The sequence below is a fragment of the Mustelus asterias genome, chromosome 6 (genome assembly GCF_964213995.1).
Source record: "Mustelus asterias chromosome 6, sMusAst1.hap1.1, whole genome shotgun sequence".
NCBI lineage: Eukaryota > Metazoa > Chordata > Chondrichthyes > Carcharhiniformes > Triakidae > Mustelus > Mustelus asterias.
In genome coordinates this window covers 98,455,171-98,475,459 of record NC_135806.1, presented here as the reverse complement: position 1 = coordinate 98,475,459, position 20,289 = coordinate 98,455,171, and the positions used below count along the sequence as shown (strand labels likewise).

Genomic DNA, 20,289 nt, shown 5'->3' with positions numbered 1-20,289 from the left:
TGAAATATGATTTAATTCAAGGATGTTTCAGACTATACTGCAATGTCACAATGATATAATTTCAAGGCACCTGTTAGTTTACAGTTGTGTCAACGTGTGGTGAAATTCTGAAGGATATGAAATGGGAGTAATCTAAAGATAAATCAGTGTTCTTTCAATTTTATTGCTTAAAACGTCTGCATTAATTTATATATTGGTGGAGTTCAGCATTAGGCTAATTTGATAAGATTCTTCCTCGAGTATAAAGTCATCAAGCAATGTGTAGATCAGAAAATAGGAACGTTTACGTCTCCTCCATAAATTTGTAGCTATCTTATGTCTGCTGCCAGTCTCACTGCTGATGACTTTGTGTTGGGAGTGGAACCTCAGTAAAGGACCATTATTTCTGAAATATCAATGGGACCAGCAATTAAGGGCTGGAGTAAGGACCAATCTCCATGGAACCAACTCCCACATGCTCAATTTTCCCTCTGGATGCTTCAGGTAGTGGGGGCGGGGGAGGGGGTGGGGTTAGGGTCATGATTCAACCAAGCCTTCCACTTCCAAAGGCAGTCCACAGGTGATCACAGAGACAGGCGGTTGTTGAGATGGGCTGGTTAGAGGGTCATTCTCGGTTCTCTGAGACTTAGGCCAAGTTTTCTAAAAGGCTGTTCAGACCCTTTAGTCTGCACCTCTCATACCATCTCCCTCCCTATTCCCATACTACCAACCAGTATCCACTTGGGCAGATCTGAGGAGCCATGTAGAGATGAAAAATATCAAACATGCAACAATCTAAAAGAGCTCCCACTCACACATTTGGTAGAGAAAAAGAGTCTTGTTCATAAAACACATTCAAAGATTTTAAATCCATTCAAGTGGTCTATCTGTTATCAAAGCAAAGTTCTGTTCAGCAACCACATCAAAGGCAGCTAATCCTCTTATATTCTCTTTAAACTCAATCAAAATGTGAGCTTTTGAAAATTAGCCTAGCATTCATCATGGACTCAACTGTAATACCAGCCCTTGAGAAATGTCAACAATGAAATCTATTGAAATTTTAGGAACAGATACAATTTTTTAAAAATCTAAGCTACACCAGATGACCTACCAACCAACGCATTCCAGCAAGACATGTTTGGTTTTCACTCCAACTGATACATGCAGTTTGGTTTATTTCAGATTTAAAGGGCTGAGGGTTTAAATAACTTCAGATCATGACACCTAACAGACCTTATCTGCCCTTCAAGAGTGTTTACATCTGCTCCATAAATTTGTAGGTCCTACACTGCAGGTTAAATCAGTTGAAATAGTGAAAATGGGGCCCATGTGAACTCAGCGCTAATTTCAGATGATCCTACTGAGTTTGGGTTTCACACCTGTGTGAGTCACACCCTTCCCCCCTACCCCCTACCTGCAAAAATTGAATCTGTTGGAAATAGAGGCAGTACTGCATCCAGGTCAAGCCTGCCATTTTTAAAGGTCTCCAGAGTCATCCCAATTCCACAAAAATCCAGCCCTATGTTTCTGGAGCAATTGTACCAACTACAGTAATGTTGCTCATTTGAGGAAAGAATATGTTATGCTGCATACAAAAATCCCAGGTGAAGAACACATTAAAAAGTGTCAGTAATGTGGGAAATATGTTATTGTGTGTCACTGAGACATTAGTCTGGTTTTTCATATTTTATAAAGAGTTACACAGGAGTGCAAATAATATTTAAACATGGTAAGTCACAATTCACCTCAGTGAAATTAATATTTTTGTGAACTTAACTGTAAAGGTGTTATCTGATCACATGAAAAATAGGCTGACAAAAATATACACTAAAGGGATTTTTGTTGCCTATTCTTTGCTATCCATAGGTGCTTCATTCCAAATATTTATGCTGCTCTTGCCACAGCAGCTCTGATGCCCTTACTGTGCCTTGTGGGAGTTTTTGTGATATTTATATATGTCTATCAGATGATTCAACAATGGAAGTCCTATGATGATGTTTTCAGAGGAAAAGCTAATAGTACAGGTAAGGACAACATGAATGTTATAGTTTGAATGAGTTACAACATAATAATTTCAATATTATTTTCAAGTATATTTTTCCTTAAAGCTCATTTTTGTCTTCACACTTGTGATGGTATTAAGCTATTCTATGCAGCAAAGGTGATAAATCTTCTATGCCTTTCAATCTCTCCTATTGATATATTCAACACTAGTTGCATTTTTCTTTGTTTTGTCATAGTCCGAAAACTAAAATAATAGTAACACAGACTTGCTGAATTGGTACTGCCACAGCAGTTAGTAGAATTTAAATTACACAATAACATTTGGAATATAAAGCTAGTCTCAGTAATTGTGGATGTGAAAACAATCATCAATTGTCATTGAAAACCAATCTGGTTCACTAATATCCTTTAGGGGAGAATATCTGCCATCTTTACCCTGTCTGGCCTACATGCAATGTGGTTGACTCTTAACTGCCCTTTGCAATGGCCAAGCAAGTCACTCAGTTCAAGGGCAACTACGGATGATCAGCAAATGCTCGCCTTGCCATCAACACCGCACTCCATATTATACAGCAGTGAATCTCCTGTGTGGGAGAAAGTGCTAAGGTGCATTTGTTAGCTTCATTCATAGTAGTTTTAAAGGAATTATTACATGATGTATCTTAAAGGGATGGAACTGTTTTATTGCAAAAGTGCAGCTTTTGTTGCAAAAAAAAACTGAATTAGTGGCTTGGAATGATATTCTTTTGTATTTCAGACATGAGTTTCAATCCATGTCAGTCAGGTTTGTTGAGGAAAGCAAAATAAAAGTAAAGTTTATTTATTAGTCAGAAGTAGGCTTACATTAACACTGCAATTAAGTTACTATGAAAATCCCCTAGTCGCCACACTCTGGCGCCTGTTCGGGTACACTGAGGGAGAATTAGCATGGCCAATGCACCTAACCAGCACGTCTTTCAGACTGTGGAAGGGAACTGGAGCACTCAGAGGAAACCCACGCAGGCAACGGGAGAATGTGCAGACTCCACACAGTGACCCAAGCCGGGAATCGAACCCCGGGCGCTGTGAGGCACTAGTGCTAAAATGCTGGTATCTGAGGCAAGAACAGAGAATATTGGGAAACGAATCAAATCTGGCAGCATCTGTAGGGAGAGAGAAACAGAGTTAACATTTCGAGTCCATATGACTTATTCAGAGCTGGAGAGGTAGAAATGTGTTGCATTATATATGTATAAAAGGGGGGTGGAACAGCCGAAACAGAGGAGCAGTTCATTGATTAGCGGGAGCTAGGAGAGATTGCAACAAAGATGTAGTAAAACTTAATAAGAAATGACAAACATCCCAGTGTGGGAGGGGGAGGGAAGACTTTTGCATTGGAAAAAAAATGTTTTGAATATATTAAAGGAGATTAAGGTGGAGGAGAAAAGCCACAGCCTAAAGTTGTCGCACTCAATTTTGAGTCCTGAGGGCTGTAACGTGCCTAATCGGAAGATGAGGCGCTGCTCCCCAGTTTGCATTGGGCTTCATTGTTGCATTGCAGCAGGCGAAGGGTAAGTGCAAGATGCTGAGTTGAAAAGGCCAAAACAAAACAGGTTGAGTTTGTTGATGATATTGTTTTCACTGAACTGAACTGTTCTTTATTTCATGATCTCAGGACGCCCCAAAGTGCTTTGCAGCTAATTGAATAGTTGCTGTAATGGAAGAAATGCCAGAATAAGATTATGCACCCCAATTCCCGATGTAATAATGGCCAGCTATTCTGTTTCAGGTGTCGGATAAGGAATAAAATATTAGTCAGGATGTCCAACAGAACTTGCTTGTTCTTATCCTGGATAATGTAATAAAAAGCAATGGCATAGTGATATTGTCACTGGGCTAGTAAGCCAGAGACCCAGGGCCCGATTTTACCATCATGTTGTGCCTGCATTTGGGAATGAAAACTTTATAAAGTTGGGTGTGAGGCGAGTAGCACGATCCGCGGCTGCCTCCACGCCGGTTCTCCCTTGACCAAGGCTCGAAAATGGCCGTGATCGGGACCACGCCCAGAATGGGCAAGGCAGCCATTTAAATGCATTTGCATGCATTTAAAAAGTCTTAATGGGCTGCATGCCCAACCTTACCGGCACTTCCCCCTTTACCACTGCATTCGCCCATCCAGAATCGGCACGAAACAGACATGCTCCATTGAAGTCCGATTTGGGCGCTCCAGTTAGTGAGGAGGTAGGTGCCAAACGCCCGATGGCTCTCCGCTTGAGATCGTTGGGGGGGAGGGGGGTCCGCTGCCAATCTGCCTGAGGTCAGTGGAGGGGAAGGGGGTGTTCACTGCCACTCTGCTTGAGATCAGTGGAGGGGAAGGGGTGTCCGCTGCCACTCTGCCTGAGATCAGTGGAGGGGAAGGGGGGGATCCGCTGCCACTCTTCCTGAGATCTGTGGAGGGGAAGGGGGGGATCCGCTGCCACTCTTCCTGAGATCTGTGGAGGGGAAGGGGGGGATCCGCTGCCACTCTTCCTGAGATCTGTGGAGGGGAACGGGGGTTCCGCTGCCACTTTGCCTGAGATCAGTGGAGGGGAGGTGGGGGTCAGCACCCACTCCGGGAGGGATGTGGCAGGGGAGCAGCATTCTATCATTTTTTTCTGCACTTGCGTAGTTGGATGTGCCAATCGGAGCTGCAGGGTTTCGGGCGCATCAAGCCCCGCCCACAGACTTCTGCAGCGCGATTCGGAATCGCTGATTTTTTTTCAGGCAGAGTGCATATGGGGACGCCTCAGAACGGGTCTAAAAGTCGGATCTGAAACACTCCCAGTTTCAAGTCCGCGCAGCACTTAGAATCAAAATGGTAAAATAGGGCCCCCAGGTTCAATTCCCGATGACAGATGGTGAATTCAATTTGAATCCACTAAAAATCTGGAATTAAAATGTCTAATGAAGACCATCAAACCATTGTCAATTGTTGTAAAAATGCATCTGGTTCACTAATATCCTTTAGAGAAGGAACTCTGTCATCCTTACTTGGTCTGGCTTACTTGTGACTGCAGTTCCACAGCAAAGTGGCTGACTCTTAAATGCCCTCAAGGATGGGTAATAAATGCTGGCCCAACATTAATGAACAAGTTTTTTAAAAGTATTTACGTACATCTTCTATTTAACATCTTATCCATCTCCAGTGGATAATTTGATTAATCTTCTGTAAATTCAATAATGTAAGCAAGTTTTCAACAAATGTGGGTAAGGCTCATAAAGTATTATTAAAATTGACAGATTAAGTATGTAGTCATTTGAGATAATACCTCCATGAGAAACAAGATACATTTCAGTAAAACAAGTAGGTCAGTGAAATTAAAGTTCTGATTATTTATTTAAAGTCATCTATACACGAGGAGGAAAGTAAAAGCCAATCAATGTCCTTAAAATAACGTCATGTTGCATTTGCTTAATCGGTTTCAAGAGCTATCATTGAGCTGCCAATTTACATTTGCTTGAGGCTAATGTTAGTTTTTCTGCATCATGATGCCATATAGCAGGTATCATCTCTCTTTTAGGAATCATGAAGAGAGTTATTTTCTGCATTGCTATAAACACCCCTTTGGACAGCAACAAGGTTAAAGGTAGTCAGGTCAATTAAACTAAACTGGCTACAACACAGTAAAATTGATATCTCAGTTCTGAACCTGTGTTCCAACTTTGATCACTTAATTTTAAGTTATTACTTGTGTTAAAATCATTAATATTTTTACATGCAGGGAATTGTAAGTATTTTCTCATTAAAAGTGTCATGTGTCTACAGGGCAAAGTTTCTATTTTACATGGCCTATGACACTAGAGTTGAACAGCAAGTGGAGAGGAGGATATTGGCACAGATCCATACTGGCATATCCCTGCCCACTGTACAGTGCGTAATGTTCTGGCCAGCCTTTTATGGCTTCCTAAAGTATGTGACAGCTGTACTTTGATATTTAAATTATATGAAGTTATATAGGAAAGTACAGAAGTGGCAACGGCTGTGTAGTCCACCTGGCTTGTTGTAGGCAGCAGTACTACTCAATTGCCCAACCCTTTAAATTCTTTACCTAATTTTACCTCCGCCACCTCCTTGCTCAGTTCCATATATTCATCATTTCAAACATTAAAATACTTCAGTCTACATTTTCTGTACACCTTCCCTCTTCTAAGTCAGCATGGAAATCTCACACACATTAGGCAGCATAATGGTTAGCACTGCTGCCTCACAGCACTAAGGACCTGGATTTGATTCTGACCTTGGGTGTCTTGGTGATTTCTATCCCAAGCATTTCCAGCATATCCTGTATGACTCCCTCTTGCCAATGAGTTTACCAAGGCCCAGGAAACCTGACAGATCAGGGGTAAATTTAAAATGGTGGTTCATTCTGAGACAAGCAGCCTCAACATAATATTTAAATGATCAATCTGCCTCCTGCAAGCAGATTGGTCGCCCAACTCTTCCACCCCTGCTAAAACTCAAAGTAAGAAGTCTCACAACACCAGGCTAAAGTCCAACAGGTTTATTTGGTAGCAAATACCATAAGCTTTCGGAGCACTGCTCCTTCATCAGATGGAGTGGAAATGTGCTCTCAAACAGTGCAAACAGACAAAATCAAGTTGCAGAATACTGATTAGAATGCGAATCCTACAACCAGCCAGGTCTTAAAGGTACAGACAATGTGGGTGGAGGGAACATTAAACACAGGTTAAAGAAATGTGTATTGTCTCCAGACAGAACAGCTAGTGAGATTCTACAAGCCCAGGAGGCAAGCTATGGGGGTTACTGATAATGTGACATAAATCCAACATCCCGGTTTAGGCCGTCCTCATGTGTGCGGAACTTGGCTATCAGTTTCTGCTCAGTGACTCTGCGCTGTCGTGTGTCATGAAGGCCGCCTTGGAGAACGCTTACCTGAAGATCCAAGGCTGAATGCCCGTGACTGCTGAAGTGCTCCCCCACAGGAAGAGAACCGTCTTGCCTGGTGATTGTCGAGTGGTGTTCATTCATCCGTTGTCGTAGTGTCTGCATGATTTCCCCAATGTACCATGCCTCGGGACATCCTTTCCTGCAGCGTATCAGGTAGACAATGTTGGCCGAGTTGCAAGAGTAGGTACCGTGTACCTGCTAGATGGTGTTTTCACGTGAGATTATGGCATCCGTGTTGATGATCCAGCACGTCTTGCAGAGGTTGCTGTGGCAGGGTTGTGTGGTGTCGTCATTGGGGAAACCATGCAGACACTACGACAACGGATGAATGAACACCGCTCGACAATCACCAGGCAAGACTGTTCTCTTCCTGTGGGGGAGCACTTCAGCAGTCACGGCATTCAGCCTTGGATCTTCAGGTAAGCGTTCTCCAAGGCGGCCTTCACGACACACGACAGCGCAGAGTCGCTGAGCAGAACCTGATAGCCAAGTTCCGCACACGAGGACGGCCTAAACTGGGATGTTGGATTTATGTCACATTATCAGTAACCCCCACAGCTTGCCTCCTGGGCTTGTAGAATCTCACTAGCTGTTCTGTCTGGAGACAATACACATTTCTTTAACTTGTGTTTAATGTTCCCTCCACCCACATTGTCTGTACCTTTAAGACCTGGCTGGTTGTAGGATTCGCATTCTAATCAGTATTCTGCAACTTGATTTTGTCTGTTTGCACTGTATGAGAGCACATTTCCACTCCATCTGACGAAGGAGCAGTGCTCCGAAAGCTTATGGTATTTGCTACCAAATAAACCTGTTGGACCTTAACCTGGTGTTGTGAGACTTCTTACCGTGTTCACCCCAGTCCAACGCCGGCATCTCCACATCATAACTCAAAGTGGGCAGACTAGAAGCGACTTGGGATAGATTTTCAGATGTTTTCCATTTTTACATGTTGCTTGACCCAGCCTCACCTGTGTTGGGGAACTAAAATCTCTCTTATGTTTGTAAATCAATCTTTTTTTACATTCATTTTTTGGAAAGGCCAGTATTTATTATCCACCCCTAATTGCCCTTGTGAAGGTGATGATGATCCACCTTCTTGAACCATTGCAGTTTTTATGGTGAGTATATTCCCACAGTCCTGTTTGGTAGGGTGACCCAGGATTCAGCAATGATAAAGGAATGTCAATATATTTCCAAGTCAGGATATAACTTGGAAGTGATTTCCAGCTTTTGCAGTATTTTGCTTCTTCAATGCCTTTTCCAGCCTTCCATGTTCAATTTCAGTCTTATCAGCCATAGATTAGACATAGTTAGAATATTGTGTGCCGTTGTCAGCACTCTGCTGTAAAAAAAGTTGATTAAATCAGAAAGGAAGTCTGAATAGTTTCACTCTAGGATCCTGGCAGGGATGTGAAAGCAACAGTTATGAGAAGGGACTGGTACTGGGACTACTTGCACTGAAGCAGAAAAAGCCTAAAAGAAGATTTGCTGGAATTGTTTAAAATGATGAAGAGTTTGATAGGTACTGACTATTTCCCCTGATTGGAGAGTCAGTAACAGGGGGCTATCAGTTTAAAAGAAATTGGAGAGAGAAGTTTGGAAAACTACGTTTACATATGAAGTTCAGAATTTTTTGTCATAGAAAATAGTTGAGACAAGCATTACTGCGCCTTTTAAAGGAAGAGTTGATAACACTTGAAGCAGAGGGAGAAACAAGATTACAGGAAGAGATCAGGGCAGTTGGATTAGTTTTGGACTGCTCCAGCAGAAAGCTAATACAGGCAAGATGGACCGATGGCTTTCATCTACACTGAAAACTTCTATAGTTCTGTGTAAAAGATGGAATCAAATTTTTGCTTTCATTTTGTTATACTGTTATAAATTTGAGGTTACTGAATTGTTCTTTGATATAAAAGGTTACATAGACTATTCTGGCTATTCAATCTAATGTAAAAGAGTATGACACGTCTGATACTAATTATCACCAATGTTGAAGTGATCATCCAGCATAAGTTCAAAGTCATAACTTAAGTTATTTTTCTCCAGCATGGCAAGTTTCCCCAGACCACTTTGCACACTTGGGCATATTTCAGAGCAAAGGATGTGAGAGTGCTTTGCCTCTGGGAGAATTTAGTGTTAAGCACGAGAAAAGCATTTTATGAGATCTTAAACTGTAACCTTCCGATGTAAGCTCTACGAAGCATTCACAACACAGCAGATAGATTAGTGGAAAAAATGCAGATCTATGAAAATATGGCCAAACGTTCCATTGCATAAATTTCTATAAATAGTTCATGGAGTAGGTGGTGTTTGAAATTAACCACAGTATAGGTCAGCAGCCTACACTATAACTGAAAGAAAGTAACCCACAGCATCTTGTCACCAGCTGATTCCTTCCTGTTTGGATATATCGGTGGTACTTTCCAAGTCTTGGTTAGACATTTAAAGTTGTGCATTAATTTACTTACAAGATGTGCTAAAAATAAACACATCTAAAGTTATGTTGCATGTTAACATCACTCGGAGGACTCAGAATAAATGTACCTGTTGTACTACTGATTCTGTGGAAAGAGCAGAAATATAATAATTTATTTTCGAGTACCCTAAAAATATGAAGTTGACATTTATAGTCACCGGTGCCAATCAGCACTGATCCTTAGGAGATCATCAGGAGGATATATCATTTCCAGCGGGTTGGCTGAGGGCACATGCCATCACAGACACTCCTTCAGTGCCCACCTGCACTATGCAGCCCAACATCCCAATGCCTGCTCAGTACCAAGAGACTGGATGGTTACCCAAACCCCCATCCGAGATATCACGTGGTCAATCTTCACAAACTGCCAATACAGGAATACCTCCAACCAGAGTTGCCAACCTACTGCATCCATCAATAATTGCAAAAGTTGAGTCCAGAGAATATCTTTTCCACTTATTTTTTTCATCCCGCCCTCCACAGGAATCGTAGCGAGCAGGCGGGGGGGAGGGGGGGTGGCTGTGGGCTATGGTAAGATCTGTTGACATTGGGCGAGATTTTCCGGTTTTGAGGCAAGCGCGGCCGGAAAATCCCGCCCATAATCTTCTCTTTTGCAACTTGTTTGTCTGAATATTTGGTCTCCTGCTTTCATTTTATGTGTCCTCCTGACATCTTTATGGATGCTAGCTTTACATATTTAATGATTCAAATGGAATGGAATGAATATCCATTGGTTTTTGAGGGAGTTACATCTGTGCGTGTTTGAATACTGTCCCTTTACAATCCCATTGATGCGATCATCAGGGTTGACTGATTAATCAAAGGAGAAAACAAAATGATCAAAATGATTGGATAAAGTAAAAGAAATGCCAAATTTCATCTACATTCATTTTAATTGAGAGGCCCAGAGAAGTTACAACAGCTAATTTGACCAAACTATTCCTGTGAGTCCATGGCTCCAGGTAAGCACATTTACTCTCCCTTCGCTTTTATCCTAACACCACATCTTCCCCTAAATGGTGCTTTTTATAGCTTTCCCTTTCTCTCAATGCCTGACAACTCAGCAGAGTAAAAATAAACCTGCAGTCTATTCTTCAGTTTATGCATTAGTTTTTCCAACTTGCTATGTCACTAAGTACCATTCAGGGTCAAGGTTCAAAGATACTCAGGAGGGAAAAGAACATTATCAAGCTTGTGCTTAAACAAGAATGGAGCAGGTCAAATCGACCAGAAAAGATCAGCTACACTTAGTCATAGCAGATTGCACATGCATATTATCTTCCAATGCCACATTGCTGATAGTATTGGATCACTACAGAATAAGGGTGACTTAGTTTTAAAATATTAAATGTTTGTATCACTGATAGGTTTACAAAATATTCCAAAGCTAAAACTTCTTCTAAAACAATATGTTTTCAATTAATTGGCCTTAAATGAATGTTTCTGGTTTATCAGCTTTCATCTTTCCTGTTTGTAGTCATATACTTCCTTCCCTTCCTCTAGCTCACTGCTCTATGGCAGGCTTGTCTAACCTTTTCATGTGAGGAGTCACATTTCAATCTTTCTTCTCACACAATGGGCCGATGAGCAAATTTCAAAAAGATATGGACTGAAATCTTACCTTCCCGGCCGCCACGGGAATCGGAGCAGGCGAGGGGCGGACAATGGGAAAGGTCCGTTGACTTTGGGCTGGATTTTAAGGTTTCAGGACGAGCGAGACCATAAAATCCCACCTATGGTTTGGCACAACATTGAACATAAATCCCACTAAGATGCTGAATTATGAAGAAAGGAAACAACTTTCTGAGTAAAGATAAAGAAATGTTAAAGCAATAAATTGCTTACACATATACACAAACACATACTATCTTGCTCACACACGCACACACACACTCACTCTCTCAGTCTCACACACTCTCACTCACACTGTGATGATACTGTGCCTTTTAAGAAATGTATTCATATCATGTTTCTTGTAAGGGGTATGTTTGGAATTGAGCCCTGTTTTACATAGTGCCGATTTGTCTACACCAGTCAGCTCACATGCTGAGAATGCAGGCTAATGATTGATTTTAGTTTGGGATGTGTTTGTTTTAATCTGAATTTAAGCATTTTTGTTTATTTGGATTTTTCTGTGTTTTGATTATGTTGATTGACAGAGGTAGAGTCATGCGAATGGGTGGAGATAAATTTGCAGGAGAAACACAGAATCCTCTTTTATTTTAAACAGTCAGTTTCTGCGTGGTCCTGAAAGAAGTAAGAGGTGTCTTTCTGTCTGTCTCTCTTTCTGGAGGCTGCTGTTTGGGGCTGTCTCTCTCTCCAGAGGTGTTCAAAAGGCTCTAGGAGTGTACAAGCATGTAAATCTATGATATTTGTTAACAGATTTTGAAGAGGAGTCTGTAAGTCTATAAGAGGAATATTGCTTGAATTGGAATTAATAGAGAAAGGTTCAGTTAAGAATTGTATCTTCTCATGTTTAGGTATTTCAATTGGTAAAGTTAAGCTAATTCATTTGTTATAGTTAAACTGCATTATTAAATAAAGTTTGTTTTGATAAAAGCTTCCTAGAGTGCCAATAGAATCACACCTGGAGTGAAACACCTTATCCTCACACTAATGCCGAATAGAAAAAAAACATTGGAGTCTAGTCAGGCTCCACAATATACATTGGGCTTTCTGCTCTGGTATCTGGTATCTGGTAACAACACACACACATTATTAAACACACACTCACACACACACTCTCGCTCACACACACACATTATCACACATGTACACACAACCTTGCTCACACACACACACACAAATGCTCTCGCTGACACATACACATTCACTCTTGCTTACACACACACTCACATATGAATACACTCTCACTCTCACACACTCACACTCTCTCATACAGTCTCTTTCCCTCACACACAGTCTCTCTGTCACTCACACATGCACTCTCACTCTCGTACACATCAGCAGCCAGTCTTTTTACTCCTTCTGACCAGCAGCCACTCTGTCCCCACCCATCAGTCTATGCTCGATCATCAGTGAAATGATGGAAAGGATCATCAGCAGTGCTATCAAGCAGCACCTACTGAGCAGTAGTCTGCTCACGGACACTCAGTTTGGGTTCTGCCAGGGTCACTCAGCTCCTGACTCATTACAGCCTTGGTTCAAACATGAGCCAGATAACTGAATGCTCAAGGTGCGGTGAGAGTGACTGCCCTTGACATCAAGGCAGCATTTGACCAAGTTTGGCCTCAAAGAGCCCTTGTAAAAATTAGTCAATAGGAATCGGGAGAAAACGCTCCACTGGTTGGAGTCATACCTGGCACAAAGGAAGTTCGTTTTGGTGGTTAGAGGTTAATCATCTCAAGTCCAGATCATCACTGCAGGAGTTCCTCAGGCTAGTGCCCTAGGCCCAAATATCTTCAGCTGCTTCATCAGTGATTTCCCTTCTGCAAGGTCAGAATTGGGGATGTTCACTGATGATTGCACAATGTTCAGTACCATTCCATGCTCCTCAGATACTGAAGAAGTCCATGTCCAAAAGCAGCAAGATCTGGATAATATCCAGGTTTGGGCTGACAAGTGGCAAGTAACATTGGCGCCACACAAGTGCCAGGCAATGCCCATCCGCAACAAGAGAGAATCTAACCATTTCCCCATGACATTCAATGGCATTACCATCACTGAATCCCCTGCTATCAACACCCTGAGGAGTTACCATTGGCCAGTAACTGAACTGGAATAGCCATATAAATATTGTGACTACAAGAGCAGTCAAAGGCTAGGGATGCTGTGGTGAGTAACTCACTTCCTGACTCCCCAAAGCCTGTCCACAATCTACAAGGCACAAGAGTGTAATGGAATGTTCTCCGCTTGACTGGATGGGTGCAGCTCCAACAACACTCAAGAAGCTTGACCCATCCAGCACAAAGCAGCCCACTTGATTGCAACCCTTTCCACAAACATTCACTCCCTACTCAATCAACAAACAATGGCAGCCATGTGTATCATCTACAAAATGCATTGGAGAAACTCACCAAGGTTCCATCGGCAGCACCTTCCAAACCCAAGACCAGTACCATCTAGAAAGGCAAGAGCAGCAGATACCTGGGAACACTCACCATCCTGACTTCGAAATATATTGCTGTTCCTTCATTGTCACTGGGTTAAAATCCTGGAAGTCCCTCCCTAACAGCACAGTAGATATACCTACACCTCAGGGACTGCACGGCTCAAAAAGGAAGCTTACCACCACTGACTAAAGGGCAACAATGGATGGGCATAAATGCTGGCCTACCCGGTGACGCCCACATCCCATAAATTCATTTTTTTAAAGTTCACATGAGCAGCTTTGGAGTCAGTGACGAAGAAACTTGGATGGCTTCCTCGTGCATTCCTCCTAGATGATCAATGCTTTTTTTGGCTTCCTAATAGGAGATCAAAATGTCTGTTTTGAGACACCAGTAAACAGTACTTATCTATTTGGCAATCTTGGTTACAAGGGAAGGATGTCAGGATCTCAGAGAGGGTGCAGAGGAGTTTTATCACTGTGATCCCAGGGATAAGGTTCTAAGATATGGAAAGGCAATAGTGAAGATGAGAATATTCTTCTTAGATCTCAGAAAGTTAAGGGGCGATTTAACAGATGTGTTCAGAATTATGAAGGGTTTTGATAAAGTAAATAAGCAGAAACTGTTCCTTCTGGCAGGAGGATCAGTAAGAGTTTTAACAACGCCAGGTTAAAGTCCAACAGGTTTATTTGGTAGCAAATGCCATTAGCTTTTGGAGCGCTGCCCTGGCTGGAAGGAGCAGCGCTCCGAAAGCTAATGGCATTTGCTACCAAATAAACCTGTTGGACTTTAACCCTGGTGTTGTTAAAACTCTTACTGTATTTACCCCAGTCCAATGCCGGCATCTCCACATCAGGAGGATCAGTAACCAGGGGAAACCGTTTAAAATAATGAGCAAAATAACCAGAGAGTTGATGAGTTTTATTTACATTTTGCAAACTGGTTTGTACTGCATGAAAGGTTGGAAGCGGATTGAATAGCTGCTTTCAAAAGGGAATCAAATCTCTGCTTGGAAAAGAAAAAAATTGCAGGGCTATGGGGAGAGAGCAGGAGAGGGAGACTAATTGGCTAGCTCTATCAAAGAGACCCCAGGTACAATGGGTGAATGGCATATTGTATGATTCCACAATACGCAAGCATCAACCTGAATTGTTAATCTAATTAGGTCAAATCTAATTTGAGTTATTTCTAGATGTTGTTTATTGAGGTTATTTACATTGATAGATTCAATTAGCCTCTGTATTGCCACTGCAGGGAGTATTCAAATGATTCAGTTTTGATTATTTGGATAGAATATCTATTTAATCTTTGTTTATGTTAGCTTGAGCGTTAAAGCAAATGTTTCAAGTTGGAGTCTCATGTTCTTCGGTTTCCTATTTGCTGTATGTTCAAAATAGATGCTACGTGTTTACATGATTCTGACAAACTTGTAGGTTGAAACCTTCATTATTTGAAACAAATTATGTAAGAAGGAACAAAGGCAAAATACTGCGGATGCTGGAATCTGAAACAAGAACAGAAAATGCTGGAAAATCTCAGCAGGTCTGACAGCATCTGTGGAGAGAAAATAGAGCCACGATTTTGAGTCTGGATGACCCTTCGTCAGCAATTTAAGTTGGTAACAATCAGGGTGCCTTTTTCTAAAGGGCGCCCAGATTTAAATAGATAAAAAGCAAAACGCCCCTCCACCTCGCATAGAACTGCCCCTCCTCCCACAGAACTCTCCCTCCCCCTGTCCCGTCCCCCCGTGGAATTAACCCCCCCCCCCCCCAGGATCTTAGCCCCCCCAGCACTTCCTTCCCCTCTCACAACTCTGGCCCCCATCACCACCATGGAACACCACACCACACAACATCCCCCGGCAGTGCCCGGGAACTGCTGGGGAGTAATGCCCAGGCACTGCTTGAGTACTGCCTTGCATGCCTGCAAGCCCCCCCCCTCCCCCCTCGCTCCCCCAGGGGCTGTACTCACCCGTGCCCCTCCAGTGGGTTCTGCTCACCAGGTGCATGTCGTTAGTGTGCCCTCACACTGACGTGAATTGATAATTTAACATGGGGGACTCTATCAGACATAAAGAGGGCAATTCTTCCATTCCAACCCACTAATATTTGGCGGGTTCAGTCGGGAGATATGCGCGTGCGCCGATTAGCGGGATTCATGCATGCGTTCCCGATGCATGCACGTCTCCCACTTCGGAATCAGGAGCAGTTGGGACCACACAGGAAACCGGCAGGAAGACCAGGTAAGTACTTTAAATCTATCTTTAATATTATTTGCATGTGATTATCGGGCCGAAGTCCGATCGCACCTCCCACCCCACCAGTACAAATTCACTCCAGCGGGGTTTAGAGTACCTCCCCACTTTCAGGGAACTGGCAGGAGACCCTGCTGGAGTGAAACTGGGGCAATCGGGGCCCCTCAGGGGGTCGGGCAGCAGGGGGTGGTGCCCCCTGGGCATGGGCACCCTGGCAGTGCCAGCCTGTGCCCCTGGCACTACCCAAGGGGCAAAGTGCCCATGCCCAAGGGGCACCTTGGCACTGCCCACCAGGGGGGTTGGGGCCTATTGGGGGTAGGGCCTAAGGGTGATTGGTAGGGGTAGGGGGTCCTGCTGCCACTCTGCCATTTGGATCCAGTCAGGACTGGAAGGAGGCCACGATCGGGGCGGGCTCTGGGGGCATCTGCTGGGGGGGTGTGCTTCTCGTGGAAGGGTGGGGCTCTGCCAGGGTAGGGTGGCTCTGCCTCCTGGGGGGGGGGGGGTCTACCTCCTGTGGGGGGTGTCTTCCATGGGGATCATCACTGCTGGGTGGGGGGGGGGCTGGAGATCGGGGCATTCCGGGATGGGGGGGAGGTGGCGTCGGGGCTGTCCCAGGAATGCTTGCGTAGGCCGCGTTCGGGCCATGGAGAGGGGTGGATGGGCAGCACTGTGGAGGTCCCGGGCTGGCCAGCGATTGAGCTGGCAGCAAAGTGCAGGCTGACAGTTCGGGGCCACTGGTCAGAGCTGTCAACCTCTGGAGTGAATAGGCCCCGCCCCCCCAAGCTTTTAATGATATTCACGATTGTGAGCTCTGTAGTGCACAGTGCGTGGGAGATTCAAGTCTGAACTCCCACTGAAAAACAATCGTGATTTACACCAGTTTTCCCGCAAATTCAGCACTTAGAATCTTTGGGGGGGAATCGCACCCCCAAAGGCCTGATACCGACATTTAAATTGATGCAAATGGCGATCCCAGTTTTTGATCCTGTTACATCATTGGCAGGGGGCTGGGATAATCGCACCAGGAAATCTTGCCGGCGTAAAAGCCATTTTTGGACTCCCATGCTTTTCTCCACCCCCTCTGCCATTCCCATCCCTAAAAACAGGAGCATAATATCTCCCCCACAGTTTTGCACATATTGATAATTACAGAATGGAAATCAACAGATAATGCAACATTTTTAATCAATTATGATATGTTCTGGAACTTTCTAATATGTCATCTCACCCTTTTCGTCCTTTATTCACAGAGGTTCCCCTTGTGCTATACCTTTTCGCTTTGCTATCACTGACATGGCTGTGGGGAGGCCTACATATGGTGTATCGACACTTCTGGATGTTAATTCTGTTTATTATTTTTAACACCTTACAGGTAAGTATGTGCACATATTTGGAACTCATTGCCATCAGACAGAAGGAGAATAGAGTATGAAAAACATTAAACTGACGTGATTACAAACAAAAAAAATATTTTTAGTTACATGCTTCTAAACTGCTTCAGCTAAGCATTGTATGCCTCTGAAAGTCTGGTAGCAAATTCTCCACATTAGTTCTTCTGCAGTCTCCCAGCAGAATTGAGTCTGATATTGTAAAATGGAAGTATGGATTAATTCAGTTTAAATATGAATTCACTTCATTTTTGTCCTGTATGAATTGGGATTTGAAAAAAAAAATGTAATCCAATTGAAGAAATTTGGAGAAAAAAATATGTTTGCGTTGATTCTGTTTTCAAGATTTTCTGGTAACTTTCCAAGCCCCCTGCGATCACTGAGGTTTGAGTAGTTAACTGCACTGATTGCAGTTAGGTAAATGTGGGCGCACAGAAGCTGTGCAGAATTAAGGATACCGTCTACAGTGAGGATGTTCTAAATACCATGATGCCCTGTGAGATCAGGAATAACTGGGGCTGATGATCAAGGACAGAAATTGGTACATGCTGCCAGCCTGTGCCATCTCCTGAGGCACACTTCATGCAAAATTTATATAATTAAATTCTAAGCACAAATTCTATTTTTTTAAATGATGATTTTCTGTATTGATTAACATGAGTAGCGTTTTTGAAAATTCTAATCTTTAATGTAGGCAAAATCCTCAGATATTTACAGTGATGTTTCTGAATTTGATAAACATGTAAAATGAACAGTGCCATCCCGGCCTGTTTAGGCTGCAGTGATGTATGCTGGTGAGAAAAGATGATCTTGGCAGTGTGGTATTTTGTTTTGACTAGGAGCTTCCTTATAAGGGTTTAAAGCCTTGTGGGAATTTGGGACATTGGGCACAAACAACTACAGAAGGGCAATTGTTTCTGTAAAGCTGTTATATCATACTTTTAAACAACTATGCGCAAATGAAAATCGGCCTGAGAGGCTGTTTACTGAGCGTGAGATGGTAGCCTCTAACAAATGATTAACCTTGACAGTGCACCAAAAAGAAACAGATCTTTTTTGCCCCCTCCAGCAGTACCTCGATGTACAGTCAAACAAACTTAAAGTGGAAATGGAATGCGATTACCTAAACTGGATACATATCAAATTAACCCTCAAACTGCTTTTTTGTCAAAACATGTAAAATTATTATCTATCCAGCAGGGAAGGGGTTAAGTTACGATGTATTTAGATACTGATTGTTATCCATCTTGCTAACACATAGGATGGAATTCTTCCATCCCACCCATGGTGAGTTTGTGGGAGTGGAGAATCTAACAGGAGCCAAGAAGTCGGAAACCCACCAGTGTAAAATCACGTTACGATTCTCCCAATATGGGCAGGGGCGGTTTCGGTCTTCCCGCTGGCCGGTGGCATGAACACCACTTGCATTAATTTGTATCTCATGAATGCTCATTAAAACAACTGCCCACCGGCATCCCTTCATGCCTTTCCAATCTTGGTCATGCCAGTGGGCAATTACATTCATCTAAACCCTTTCTGGTCCTGATGTGCTGTTCACACTTTGCAAGGCAGATCAGTTCCTGCCCTGCATCTCCATTCAAAGCTGGTCTTTGTGGATAGCACCATGTCGTTGGACCTTTGGACCCTCCTATGTCTCCATCACAGATCAGTACAACCCTTGGGTTCGGGGAGTATAGGGGGGGGAGGGGGGGGTTGAATCGAGGAACATACTTCTTCCTGAGGCTGCTAGACTTTTCCCTCTGGGTTGCATACATCCTGCTTGGTCTGGTGAGGATAGGTGGACTGGAGAGAGTGATGAGAGTGTGCTGGGCTTATATTTAAAGATGGTGCCAGGACCTTCAAACCTGCCAGTTGACGGCAGCGGTTAGACAAATCAGCTGCCAGCCCACCAGGTGATGCTTGGGGAACTCACCTGTGCATAATTAATGAGCTGCCAATCTGGTGCAGAATCCCGCCATTCTGGCCAGCGGGAAAGGCATCGCCAGATATCAGTGCACTTAATCTCAAAAACAGAAATTAACATAAGAACATAAGAACTAGGAGCAGGAGTAGGCCATCTGGCCCCTCGAGCCTGCTCCGCCATTCAATAAGATCATGGCTGATCTTTTTGTGGACTCAGCTCCACTTACCCGCCCGCTCACCATAACCCTTAATTCCTTTACTATTCAAAAATGTATCTATCCTTGCCTTAAAAACATTCAATGAGGCAGCCTCAACTGCTTCACTAGGCAGGGAATTCCACAGATTCACAACCCTTTGTGTGAAGAAGTTCCTCCTCAACTCAGTCCTAAATCTGCTTCCCCTTATTTTGAGGCTACTCCCCCAAGTTCTAGTTTCACCCCCACCAGTGGAAACAACTTCCCTGTTTCTATCTTATCTATTCCCTTCATAATCTTATATGTTTCTATAAGATCTCCCCTCATTCTTCTAAATTCCAATGAGTATAGCCATATTGTTAAGATCAGAGGAAAATATTACTAGGGATAACAGAAAATGAACCCAGATCACAAATTAGTAATTAGATGTTGATGCTCACCAAAAAACTTTACAAAAAAGGAAACAAGGTAATACAAATAAAATGGTCAAAAATCTACATACTAGCAATCCTGTTATAAGGAATAAAGAAAATTACAGAACAGGAACAGGCCATTCGGCCCTCCAAGCCTGCACCAAACATGCTGTCTGATTGAACTAAAACCCCCTACCCTTCCGGGGACCATATCCCTCCATCCCTATCCGATTCATGTATTTGTCAAGACGCCCTTTAAAAGTCACTATCGTATCTGCTTCCACTACCTCCTCCGGCAGTGAGTTCCAGGCAGGTACCCACCACCCTCTGTGTAAAAAACTTGCCAGGAACAAACCTCTTTTTACTTGTATATTACATTTTTAAGCTTTTATCTAATCTATTTTTACCACCTTGATAGACTGTTTATAATATTTTTGGTTGTGTTTTTTAGGGCCTGTACGTTTTTGTGGTATATTTTATCTTGCATAACCAGCTCTGCTGGCCAGTAAAAGCAAGCTACAGTATGGAAATTAATGGTCATCCAAGTCCAGGGTCAGCTTATCTCACACCAGGTAGCGGTGCACCATCAATGGGAGGAGAGATCAGCAAATCCACTCAAAACCTGATTACAGCAATGGAGGAGGTAACACTCATCAGA

The 20,289-nt window shown here is 43.1% G+C and overlaps 1 protein-coding gene across 1 annotated transcript in view; it reads left to right on the top strand.

Moving 5' to 3' along the window:
- Positions 1-20,289, top strand: part of adgrv1 (adhesion G protein-coupled receptor V1) — a 504,809-nt gene that overhangs the window by 441,301 nt on the left and 43,219 nt on the right. The window contains exons 85-87 of the mRNA XM_078213879.1: positions 1,846-2,003; positions 16,964-17,085; positions 20,083-20,274. Coding sequence (XP_078070005.1) covers positions 1,846-2,003; positions 16,964-17,085; positions 20,083-20,274 — 472 coding nt within the window. The remainder of the gene's footprint in view (positions 1-1,845; positions 2,004-16,963; positions 17,086-20,082; positions 20,275-20,289) is intronic.